The 13,869-nt window shown below is 35.5% G+C and overlaps 1 protein-coding gene across 1 annotated transcript in view; it reads right to left on the bottom strand.

The window, feature by feature from the left end:
* Positions 1 to 13,869, bottom strand: part of LOC149778443 (gamma-aminobutyric acid type B receptor subunit 1-like) — a 128,425-nt gene that overhangs the window by 99,943 nt on the left and 14,613 nt on the right. The window contains exon 2 of the mRNA XM_089939276.1: positions 6,747 to 6,881. Within this exon, the coding sequence (XP_089795402.1) occupies positions 6,747 to 6,881 (135 nt within the window). The remainder of the gene's footprint in view (positions 1 to 6,746; positions 6,882 to 13,869) is intronic.

The following is a 13,869-nucleotide window of genomic DNA, read 5'->3' as shown; positions in this document are numbered from 1 at the left end:
ATAATCGATGACCGACACAAGGACATACCATTGAATATGCTGGCAAATGCTATTTGTGCGACTGACAGATCAAATATAAAAGCCTTATCTTTTAACAATTTGGATATCTGGCGTTGTGTTAGAAGTCACTTTGTTGGATCGCTACGCATTTTGAAATCTATTTTTAATGAAACCGCTTTTCGTTTAGCTATACCTCGTGCTAGCTTTTGTACTTGTCCTTGTGACAAATTAATATATCGTCCAAAACATATTTCATTATTAATGTTATCAGATAAAATATTTGTTATCACTAAACCTGTACAGTTATCCTACCTCGTACAGCATCTAGTGTTATGTATCTCTCAGATGTTACAAGTGCATAAGCGTATTATTGTGGAACAACTGGAGGACCAGCAGCTCCTGGAACAGCTCCTAACGTCCATGTTACCTCAGTAACATGGGTTGATCCAATAGCTCGTTCGTTATGCTTAGACACGTCAATGTGAAATATCGGGTAAAGAGATCGAAACTCTTCGACAGATATCTGAGATAGAGTTTCAGAGTCCTGATACATTTTTATCGCCTCCATCAGTTACACATACGCACGAGATAAGTTTCTGGTATTATCGTTTATAAAGTTACATTCGATCGCTCGTTCAGGATATTGCTTAGAATTGATTCTGACAAATATTAGCCTTGCGTCAGCGCTATCAGAAACAGAATGGTTTTGTTCTTGACTAACACGCCTTTCCTATTGTTGAAACACAACAATTATATGTCTCGGCAACTGTTCGCTAGGAGCTGTTGCTATTCGCCATGTGCTATCGGTTGAAATTGCCACTGCAATTTGATAAACCTTTTGCTGTTCGAAGTATAGATAACATTGTTTCAAGTTCTATTTGTTTCGAGACGGATACTACAACTTGTGGCATCGTGCTAATCGTGAAATTATAAATTGACAATCATCACCACCAACTCGCAGCAGACAAGCGTTCCGATCAGCTCGATCAAGTATAAGTCTATGTTGGATACCACGAAACACCTTATTGTAGGCAAAACCCAAATAGTGTGCTTAACGGAAGCATCATCGTAATAGTTTAGATAGTTCTGCAAACGCTTTAGCAGATCCATCTTTATAATTTGGTCGCCTAACTTTCCCTGGGCACTACTTATTGCTTCTGCAACAGTAACTCCACCTGCTGAATTTGCCGTAATCGCTCCTACTGTATGTTGTTCTGCTGCATTAGCACGACCTGGTGTTAGAATTAATCCATTTTGTACTGCAACATCAGCATCAGTACCGGTTTTAAACTAGTTTGAAATAGCATCTCCGGTTCACGTATCTTTGAACCATAGCATATTTGTTGCAATAGATCTCGAGTAATCATGGCTGAACGACACAATGTTAAGAATAGTGCTCCTATCGACAAGTGAATAGAAATACCTTCGACTGTTTCACTGGAGATCTGATATCTAGCGCTTTTAAATAATCTCCATCCGTTATTCACTAATGATATATCAACATCAGCAGCGATTGCCACTGGAGGATTAGCTATTGTCATTACACTCCCTTGTACTACAAGAACGGCTTCATGAGGAAGTAAAAGCACATCTTCATCCCTCGTATTAAATGTTTTAATCCCCATCTTGTTAGGCTCATTAGAGTTCTCGTCAAGATATTAAATGTGCTCAACTCCTTTACAAAATCGTCTACAGTTATCTCATCGGCAAGGTCAAGATAATTTTTATAGATATTTCTATTGTAATTATCAGACAAAATCGTGATTATTTTACAATCACATAGAATGCAGCAACATATCAAGCCGAGTGCTAGCACTCCGATGTTTAGCTCGTGTGCTTAACTTTATAATAATTTCTCCGGCCGGAGGCAACACTTATTTTGTTGTTGTTATCAACGTGCTGTTTCTGATGATGGTGCTATTTCAGAAATTTCCCGTTTTATATCCGGACCGCATGGCACTCCACCTTTGATTTTATCAGCGATCTTTTGTCCGTCAGCTGTTTCTGCTGCAGACGGGGCTTCTGTTGCAAAAGCTTTTCATGCGTCTAAATGTGATTGGCACTACTTTGTGAGCTATTCCAGGTACATTTTCGATTATCTTTGAGAATATATTTTTAAAAAACCACCTTCGATTGTTTTATGATAATTTTCGTTGTTTCATCTTGTTATACAAATTGTCTGATAAAATTTACTTTGGTGACCTAGCTCACTATGGTCAGATACTGACGCGCAGATGAAGATAGTAGGTAACACTTTCGTTGTTAAAATCAATCTGGCGACCTGATTGATCGGTCAGTGTCATCGTGATAGATGATATTTGATTGTCGACACTAATAGGATAATAATATATCTGTCTCGGATTGACTTGTGTTAAAGATCCCGGAGGAACATCAGAGCTAAACGAATAAATCGTTTGTCCTTGGCTACCTCGTGCTGTGTATGACCCAGTTGCAATAGAACAGTTTATCAGGATTGTATTTACACATGTGATGTTGACGGCTGACTCGCCGTCATATGGTACTGTCGCATACGTGTCAGATCCGTATTGTTGTTTATTGAATCCAAGCAATGATCTGATTGTGTATTGGCTATTAAGATCGATAAACAATTTGTTTTTAGTGTTATTCTTGAGCGTAACGTGTTGTAGCTTGAAATGATCTCGAAATTATCAGATGATATATCACTACTGGCAGCGGTTTTAAAATACTTCATTGTTTTGTTCTGTATCTGTGACGTTGTATACGCCTATTGGTACCTCAACAGATTTTCAATCAATGACGCCATTGGTTTTCACTCCGAACGTAAAATCATCGTTGACGTTAGTTTTAACATTTGCCATAGAGTGCCAAAAAGTAGCTGATACTACTCCGATCTCATTTTGATTTGGGGACCTAGGATCAAGTTCAATAACAGGATTATGGAACATGTAAAAGTTTGCGCTGTTCAACAGGCGAACCTTTGCAAAAAATAGGATACGGTGGGCGTTTGGAATAAAAAGTGGCCTGATACGAAAATGATGGGTCCGTTAAGCAAAAAGCAACAGCAAAAAAAAAACCCAACTCTTCTGATAAAACAATTAACGTTATATAAATCCTGTTCAAGATAAATTGCATTACATCTTCGATTTATTGACAATGAAAAATAAGATTTGATTTTGTCCATTTCAGCGTTGCTCAACGGAATGTCATCAAATACAATAATCTTATGTTCGTCTGAGTCCAGTTCTGCAACAGGAACAAAATCTTCTGGTGTTCCTATCACAAATATATCTTCTCCAGCACCAAGCTCATCTTTTAGTTCTTCATTGTATTCGTTCAGCAACTCATATTTGTCCTGCTGCGGAGTGATCGTGTAAATATAAACTCGATCGTAGTTGAATATGTTGTTGAGTACCAAGTTAATTATCAAGCTTGTTTTGCCAGATCCAGTACGTCTAACTATCAAGTAATGACAATCTGGTAACTCAAAATTGTGTTTATTTTTATTGCTCGTTCTGTGTCAAAGTTTATTATGCTCATCATATAACATGTGCACAAAATTTTATCGGCAGTAATTACAATAACATGAGCTACTACACAAAATTTGGTACGTTAATCAGTAGTTCATCTGCGAAACAACAGCAACTACAGCTACAGATGCTGATCTGACAAATTATCTTAAGCGGTGACGCAATGACTGGCAACCTAATCATGTCTGGACAACGAGTGCTAGATCTAGAAACAACATATATCCTCCTGTCAACGTGAACATCACACAAGCCGTAAGCTTTGCACAACTTAATGTTGTCAGTAATAGTAAGTTGTCAATAACTGGTGGAAAAATGACCGGTAACTTAAGTATGTCAGGTCAGCGAGTGCTACACCTTGAGACAACATATCCACCTATCGACGTAGATAGCTCACAAGCAGTACGTTTTGCCCAACGTAATGCTGTCAGCAATAGTAAGTTGTCAGTACCTGGTGGAAAGATGACTGGAAATAACAACGTGAGTAAAATAAATTGTAAATCTTGAAACTGAATACCCCCTACTAACATAAATAACTCACGAGCGGTAACTTAGCCCGGTAAATAATACTAAGTTGTCATTTTCTGGTTGGAAGGTGGCTGGAAATATAGCTATGGGTGGAAAATTATTATTTAATACTCAACTTGATAGTACAACTTTGACCAAAAACGATTCTGAAACAAATGTAATGTTTGTCAAGGATAACTTTGTAATAAAATCCGGTGATACTATGGTGGGAAATCTGGAGATGGGATCGAATAAGATACGGCAATTCCATCAGCGTTATCAGATTTAACAAATACAAATTACGTTGACGATACCATAGCAACGAATAATTTATCACGAGGAGCAAAATCGGGTGATACTATGACAGGTATGTTAAGCAGGGCTCGAATAAAATAACAACGGCCTATAATCCAATCACCCCATTTGATCTAACAAATAAATTTATGTTGACGCTGAGATAAGTGCAGCATTATGGAGTACAATTTCTTCTGCAGATGCTAATCATCTTAAAATCCGGTGGTACAGTTACAGGTGCGATCAATATGGTCGCCAATAAGATAACTTCTACGTATGTACCCGTTTCTGCATCAGATCTTACCAATAAACAGTACGTTGATACTGTTACGCAATCGCAAGTGATTGGTGGTTGTACAAAACGAGCTAAAACTAGCGTTGGTCATATTTCACATCTCGCAGATCCTGTTAATTATCGTTATAGTTTTGTTGTAACATCTTCAAGTTATCATTCGGAGAATAATACAAGTTATGCGTTTGCGTTTAGCAGCTTTATATCTGGTGGGTTAGAGTGGATCATGGACTGAGAAGCATCTAACTTTTGGATTAAAAAGTGTCCAGCTGCCGTAGCAATATGGAAAATTCAATTACGAGGTCGAATAAATGCTAATGTCGGATACATGTATGTTTGGCGATTATAAGGATCGAATGATGATACAACATGTGATTAGCTGTATGGTGCATTATTGGGTGATTTTGTCACTACCACTTTTCAGCAATTTACATTTCGTCCTGCAGGAACCATAAACAAGTACTCCTATTTCCGGATTTATATTATAAGCGCTATAGGTCCATATCTAGGTTTGTCGATGTTTCCGATATATACAATTGACGATTTAATGTGATTGTAATCTATAATATATGTTGATCCTCCATCGATCAGAGTCGCAAAAGAATTTTATAATTTATACTGAATCCGAAAACGGAGATCGAAATAGCTGATGTTGATTCGCTAGACCCAGAACGTGTTGAGGAAGCAAGAGTGATACATATAATTGCTCGAATGAAAAAATTAACTTTACGTTCCTCCGGTTTAACCGAGAACAGCGATAACTTTGCTCGAGTTTCAGGAATGTGAGACTCTCAACTGAAATATGCGATCAGAGACTTTGATATGATTCGCAAATACCTGTAAGTGACTGCGAGGAGCGGTTGTTAAAGGTTGAAAAATATTTGATAAATACACTGCTTGAGCTAAATAAAGAAAATATTTGACCATTGATAAATCTAACCTTGTAAAACCAAAATTTCATGTTGGTAAGAAACCAAAGCAAGAGCGACTAAAGAAGATTCACGACGAGCTTGACAAAACTAGCTGAAACAAGGAAACACAAGTTTCCTAAAAATCGCAAGCTGAATGACACATTTGTTAAACGTCTAGTATTTCGTTTACTCGATATGGACTATTATGATAAAAAGACGCTGTTAGAAATAGTCGTTAACAGTACTGACACTAACCTGCTAACCTACTAGTTCTGATAGACTCTCACCGGCGATACAGAAAAGTATGACGTATATCACATTAATGTTGCACTAAACGAAGTATCAGAAATTGTGTCCTGGGTTGAGTTATATGATGATGTAGAACGAGAAATATTTTATCAAGAGCTTGACGAAATTTCAGCTGCGAAACCCAATATTGATAAAGATTATGAAATACATAATAGTTCCAAAAAATTGCGTTGAAAAACTATACAAAAGAAGCTGGAAAGTTACTGACAGACGCAAAGTACAAAAATATCAAAGAGCTGATTGCTGGATACCTAAATCTACCCGCCACAGATATAGAGCAATCTGATATTCCCGGTCTTTTAAATTTTACAACAGCATATGCAATTCTCAGGCAACATCTAGTACTTACAAATTTTAATCTGGGTCAGTTATGTTGTTAGTAATATCAACGAAACAGAAGATTTTTATCGTGATAGAGTTAATGATATTACTGAAATACCAGCACATGTTAAATCTCCATTTTCATCCTCAGTATTAACAGATATTAGATATGATGATATCTCATCTAAAGTGTATGATGAGTACGGAGAGTTTCTTGCCGATCCTGTCAAAAACAAATTATTGCTACCTATATTCTTCAGGATGCAATTTCCAGAATTTCATACATTGCTAATTGGTTTGAATAAATGTAACATTCAGTTTCATATTTGAAACTTTTATTTAACTTCATTTAGTGTAAACAATAAAGTAACATTGTTTCATTATTATGCAAAATGTAGCGAGCCACACTTCAAGAGTGGACCGCATATATGACATACAAACCCAGTAATATAGTTCTCGAGAGTAAAATACAGTACAAGAATGTGTTTGTATTATTTCTATACATGCTTTAAAAGGTATACATATTTTTCGGCCCCTGCACTTCAGCCGCTGAATGATACAATGCCCTTACAAAAGTTGACGGTTTAATCTCACACGGACACTTACCACGATAAGATTCCACATCTTGGCCGCCTGTGCCACAAACGTGGAGACGATACTGCAACCCGTCAAGACCATAATCTTCTTAGGCGGCTTGTACAGCAGCTCGTATAAAACTTTGGTTCCTAGACCAGGCATACACTGAAATGATAGAGAAATTAAATGAGAAGACAAAATTCTAAAACAGTGAGAGGATATCTGACTTTGCAGTTCAGCTGTATTAAGGACGGTTCATACTGAACATGGCGTCAGTATGATTACTTCGCTGTCTCGCTTTGTCTGCATCCGCCTTACTGTTGCTTACTATAAGCGAATTCCCCATTTCATGCCAAGTGTAAATATATATGTAAGGTGAACAGTTGTCAAATTATGACATGGGACTGGCAGCAGAACAATGCCACTGACAGTAGTATTAATTTCCTACTCTTTATATTTAAATGAAGTTTCCAAATATTTTCCAATTCATGTCTGCAAGGATGCCATATTTGAAATGTTTTCTCAGTAATTTATGAGCTTATTAAAATCTTACTTAAAAGCAATATTTATCGCTTTTCAAAATGTTTTAATGTATCTGTAAGGCTTGGCTGGGATGCATTGCTTTTTAGCTAAACTTATACACTTAATGCATTTCCTTTTCACAATAACCAACACATCCGAGCAACAAATTACAGGTTAACCAATTATCTGGTGATAACGACAAACTAAACCTCAGATATTAATAACGATAACCTAATCACTAAAACGCCAGATCACCTCATTTATATGAACTGAAAAATCATTTAAAAAATAGCCGTGATCCTGGCGATATTTGCTTTCACAGCACATTTAATAAACATCGGTTCAAAGAAAGAACAACATTTAATATGGTAGTTAACAAATTCACATCACAAAACATGCGTGATATATGGATAATAACAAACAAGCAGCTCTTGGCAAAATAGGTTTATAGTAACTTGAATTTCGATCAACATAAGCCGTGCACTTTGAGGGTACTTCATGTATGAAAGTTATGACACATTTGGGTTAACCTGAAATTAAAAATTACATTTCAAGAAAGATTTTACTATCAAGTTTAGTCTGAAGTGTTCATAACGTCACTATTGACGATATAAAGACTAGTATCACATAGTCGGTACACTTTGCCTATAGTGTCTGCAGTGTCACATTTTTGATATTTATAACGTGAACATATCACTTTATGTGATTCTGATTGGTCAAAACAACAAACAAACATTAAATTATTAAGAATTATTCTCTTTACTGATTGGCTGCGATCATGGGAAAACCTTTGCTAATTGATAAACCCTAAGACAAGATTAGCTTAAAGAAAATGTAAAACTAATGGTATTGTTCAGTTGATAGCGGGTGTTTATTTGTGGATTGGAGGGGGAGGTATACCTGTAGCATGGAATCCACCCTACTTACAAGCGTGGTTTAAATGTTAACTTGGAGAAATAAATAAACTCACCTCTGTTCGCAGAAAAATGTGGACATAAACCGGTCTCAAAACTGACAGAAGTTTATCCAACCACTGATATTTAGGTGGTAAATACGTGATGTAATTCCAACTCAAAAATGACATTGGCTTGCATATTGTGTAGTCTACTGTTCCAAGTCAAGTACTGCACATATCTGGTCACAAATGCATTACAGTAAATATGGGAATTTCTGCATCCAGTAAAGCTTCTTTCACATGAATATTGGAAACAATGTAATGTTTAGTTGTGAATGTGACAATTTAGGTTACGTAAACATGGATCGTTTTTAATAAATAAAGAATTAGTAAAATACTGATCATATCAGATTAAAGTACAAGAAAAAGCAGTGTCTACGATATTTTTAGATGCATAACTGGTCAAGTGTTCCCTTTAGAGTTTGACTACTCGCCAAACTATTCGGCACCATCTTTCATTCGTTTTTATGAATATTTTCCTACAGACTGTAACACAAGGAATTATTTCACAAAATCAATATTTAGCTATAAAGTGTGGTCTGAAACATAATCTACATTATAAAATTGTCTAAGATTCTAATGTAGCTGTATACACAGAATATATAGATGATATTTATTTTCGACGTTCATTTTGGATATATTTCATCGTGTGGTACCAAAAACATGCTGATTTTGTCATACAAACCCGTCAGATTAACAGTATGAGCATAACATGTTACCTAAAGTGAACATAAAATATACTCACTGAATAATACTGATGTTACGATTTTAAAGAAATGCATGTGTTACTGCAAGATAACCGTACTACGTGGAAAGCAAGTTGTCACAAATATATTGATGTGTTTAGAGAATATAAAGCAGCCACATAGGGATATAAGTGTAGGGAGAGGGCGTCTGACCCCACATATCTCACCGAGAGGTTTGGCCACTGAAGAGTAAATTCGAGGTGCAAAGTGTTTGACTCCACAAGACGAAACGCACCGAGCGTCATGGCCGGTGAAAGGAAACATTCTAAAATGCGAGCAGAAAACGCAAAGATAGAGTTGAATTCTGGAACAATGAATAATGTTGAATTGTGGCCACGTTTAGAAGTTAAATCGTGAAGAATATGTATATATACGTAGATACTGTGGAGTGATATTCGGGTCAGGATAAAAGTGGGAATATTGATTTGGGTGAGTTCAGTGCAATGATAGAACTGTACAATTAAGAAAGAAAGCTGAAAAAGAGGACTTTGAATTAGTTAATATTAATGTTATTTCATGTATCATTTTGTTATCATCACGAGAGGTAGTGCTAGTAGGAATGTGTAAGTATGTACATTATTAGTGTAATGTGTCAATAATTAATGTAATATTAATTGTGTATTTTCTGTTGTTTTTCTTCATCCTTTGACTGATCATCTCCTGTCCTAAACATTCACCCTCCCCTCTCTTAAGTATCTAAATGTAGGGGAATACATGACAATTTTAACGAGCGGAGAAGTTACGAGATAAAATATATAGGTTTTGATACCACAAGATGAAATATGTCCGATATTAACGTAGGAAAAGTTTTTTCTAAAATTATATACCAGACTTGCTCCATAAATAATGTTTCCAAGATTAAACCCACTCTTGAGTACAACACGCACGTTCACCCCTACCCCTTTTTCGTAAAGTCACCTCACTTTCATAGCCGGATCATATAAATATACCTGATGTAAGAAGCGATATGAATGGTTTGACCTAATCTGTCGCAGTAAATTATATTTTTTGTCATTTTGTTTACTATTTGACCCTATCTGAAGAAAGTAAAAGTCTGAATCTGCCATTCATCACAGCAGGCTTGTCGTCGTTATCATGAAGTATGGGAAAATTATATAAATTGAAGCAAGCTGGGTTTTGTTTCTGGATCTGACATTTTTTTAATAGTGTTACAAAGACCTAGATAAATTGCTTAAACAGTGACTGTATCGTAGGAATTTGTTTTTAATTTTATATATTTCATTTCATCTACATACATCTACAGTCATTTGCTACATATACGAGAACAGAAAGAAAAAAATGAGGAAAAATCTATTTTAATGAAATTGATAAATACAATGCCTCAAGAGGGTTCAGTTATAAAATTTTAAAAATACTATCAGCATGTGTTATAAGTTCCGTATGCTATTTACTGTGATTTTGAAAGAATCATTGTATTAAATGTGTTGTTATCCATCCGAGACATTGCCTATGGTACAGACGTCTTATGCATGTCTTCTGATGGCACAATGTTGGACAATTACAACATTGCCTATGGTACAGACGTCTTCTGCATGTCTTCTGATGGCACAATGTTGGACAATTACAACAGCCAACTATATTCCATCAGGGTTATGTCAGTCTTCCAGTTACGACTGCTACTGCTATATCCTGGAGAAAATAGTTCCAAATGAAAATGACAACGCTTTTGCAAAAACCTTTTAGATAAAAATGATTTATCTTCCTTGATGAAGGTTGATGCTTATCATGGTACAAAGCCAAGAGTATAAAACTATTGGATACATTGAAAAAAACAGTTCTCACTACAGTAAATTCCTTAACATACAAACTGGTTTCAGATTAAAACAGATATACAGGATTGTTCTATTCGAAGACCAACCTTAGCATAAATCTAAAAGTTCCAGACAAAATTGATGAATGATAACCTGTTGGGTAAACATAATGCAAATGTCATGTAGAGTTAAATTATGTATATATAAAAATAAAGTTTTCAAATGACGGAGAAATCGATCAGAAAATAGAAAAAAAGATTTTAATAACTATGATTTGCTGTTAGTCTGTGGGTAAGGAAATCAAATTAACCAAACAATTTTACGGCGGATTTACATTGTGTGCGTTATTCGAATGGTTGATATATGAATTTTAATACAAGCTGACAAACCAATACGGTGATATAATAAAATTATTTGTTATATTTAATTTGTATTGTGTGTTGGTTTTTCTCCATGATTATGTGTTATGTGCATCTATATTGTGTGTTGGTTTTTCTCCATGATTATGTGTTATGTGCATCTATATTGTGTGTTGGTTTTTCTCCATGATTATGTGTTATGTGCATCTATATTGTGTGTTGGTTTTTCTCTATGATTATGTGTTATGTGCATCTATATTGTGTGACGGACCTTGGTCAGTAATCGAGTTCAGGGTTTACCTGACTATTCTGTAAACAACATAATACATAGCTAATATCTTTCTATGATTATAGATTCAATATTCAGATCATTATTAATGGAGGCAAACATATTTACCTGTATCTGAGTCTAGGAAATTAATCATAAGGAAAATTACAAGGGAATGAATTTAATTAGATCACGAAATAGATAAAAAAGTTATAATTGTCTTTATGACGTCAACTTATTATTTGACAACATGTATACTTTTGGACATGAAAACGTGCCAGAGCAAATCAAGAAGGTATATTCTCTTTTACATGTTTGATCACAGATTCATCAAATCACTCAGATATTTCAAAAAGTCTACCACTAAAGATAAGTTTGTTTAGGTCTGTTGCTTTCTTTTTATCGTCTAGCTAGAACATCTAGCTAATCTAGCAGCGTGTTTGTGTTTAACTTGAATTTTTAACTTAGCTTTAACAATTTTTTAATCATATCGCTACGATGTCTGCCAGTGTGGCACTTTCTAGAAATGTCTAGCACTGCGGCATCATGCCGGGACCAATTAGCATGATGTCCAACCCAGTCTCATTATCATGACAGCCAGGCCGACCTGTCCTAACAATAACCTCATAATTCTGTCACCGTTTCCCCTGTGTGTGCAAAGTACTAGTCTTCAGCGATTTATTTGATTGCCTTCATGTCAGTCTATCGCATGATCGTCTGATTACTATTTGCAATACCTGAGTATCTTAACATCGGTTCTGTTCTCATCAATCTGGTTTTATAAATCTGAGATTTGTCTCAAACCACTCAGCTTAATTGCTCCTAAGTGACTGTCATATTGATATTAGTCGTCCCAATATCGTTCACATTATCATTATTATCATCCAACGCCTGGGGTAGTTGCATATTACTTTCATATCATCATAGTTTATGGTAATATTCAACTGCTAATAGTACTTCTTATGATTGTTTGCAATGAACATAAATACATCAAAAGAAATATCACTAGAACACAATTTTAACGAATTTGTTTGCTTTTTTAAAATAGTAAACACGAGCAATAACTATTACCGTAAATTTTCATGCTATTTAGCCGATCGAGATCTTCTGATTCGAAAATAGCAAAACTGCATAAAAAAGCAGCAAATGTCTGGAAAAATCTGACTGTTGAATCGGTATTAAGTTAGGTGCGCACACCCACTGACCTCATATCAAATACAGAGTAAAATCAGAACTTACCTGGACCTCGACCTAGCGGCCTCGAGCCGTGGTAATTCTGAATAAACTCCCTATTTAAGCTTAGAAACAGCCAATGAGGTCTGCTCCAGGAAACTCTCACCTACCTTACTACAAGGGTATATTAATACGTTGATACTAAATTTCGGCCGATTATATTATATTGTTGATATAAAATTTCATATTACAGAAGAGACTAGTATAATAATGGTGTCTGAGGTTACCATCTGAAAGCAGCATCCTCTCTTTGATGTGTATGAGGCAAATGAAAAACGGGAAGTTTGAAAAATTGGAGCAGAAAAAAGAAGAGTGTTGATAAGGTTATATTGTTGTCTATATAGGCGGGTAAAACATCAAACAAAAGGTAGTATGTGCATCGCCTTATTTACGACATTTTTCAAAGGCTCTGTTCCAGAAGGACTTGTTGTTTACCATATAGATGTAACTAAAATAAGCAATAGTATACAAAATTTACAGGCTATTACCCAAAAAGAAAGCTGCAAAAAAAAGGAAAAGGAGGCCAGCATAAGAAAACTCAATGCCCTGACTTATCATTAAATTTAGAAAATGGTGAGGAAGTTGAATTTTCTACTTTAGGGGCAGCTGCTTATCATTTTAAAATTATTATTTGTTTAGTACATAATGTTACTTCGGGGTTTATCCTCTGCAGTATCAAAGAAATTAAATCAAACAATATTTTTTAGATTTTTAAATTAATCCGAGTTCTCCCAAAGCCTCATCAGCTTCATTTCCTTTTATATTTGTTCTTGGAACCAACAGCAAAAGCTTCCACGCAATACCCACAATATAATTTGTCATCAATATGGCAAAGCCTTACTTGTTTAGTTGCTTGGTTTCTATTTTGTGCGTATTGGATATTATCACAATCATACTGTTATGAAATCGCTTGCCCAATAGCGCATCCTTGTAGTCGTCGAATTTAATTTCCTCGCTCACAATATTATTTTATTCCTTTGGCTCGTTACTTATCTTTGCCGTCGGCCAACTTAACTGCATAAAGCTTACTTCGCAGCTCGACGAACTCCTCGATGGGTATTCCGTTGGTCTCATATGTATAATTTCCAGTTACCTTTTTATTATCCGCACAATAGAACTTGCTGCACTTGGATAATCTGACAATAAAATAGGCCCTTATAGGTTTTCGGATACATGTCATGGTAGTCAGATTTCGGTCTATCATCTCCAATATACTGAAAGCTTCAATTGTATTGTGTGAATCATATCCTCTGTTGTTGTGGAAGACAACAGGAAGAGAATCAGGTATTTTGAAGTGT

This window comes from Sinohyriopsis cumingii, chromosome 17, assembly GCF_028554795.1.
Source record: "Sinohyriopsis cumingii isolate HCF-2022 chromosome 17, ASM2855479v2, whole genome shotgun sequence".
NCBI lineage: Eukaryota > Metazoa > Mollusca > Bivalvia > Unionida > Unionidae > Sinohyriopsis > Sinohyriopsis cumingii.
The sequence above is the reverse complement of the archived record's forward strand: the minus strand, read 5'-3'. Positions and strand labels throughout refer to the sequence as shown.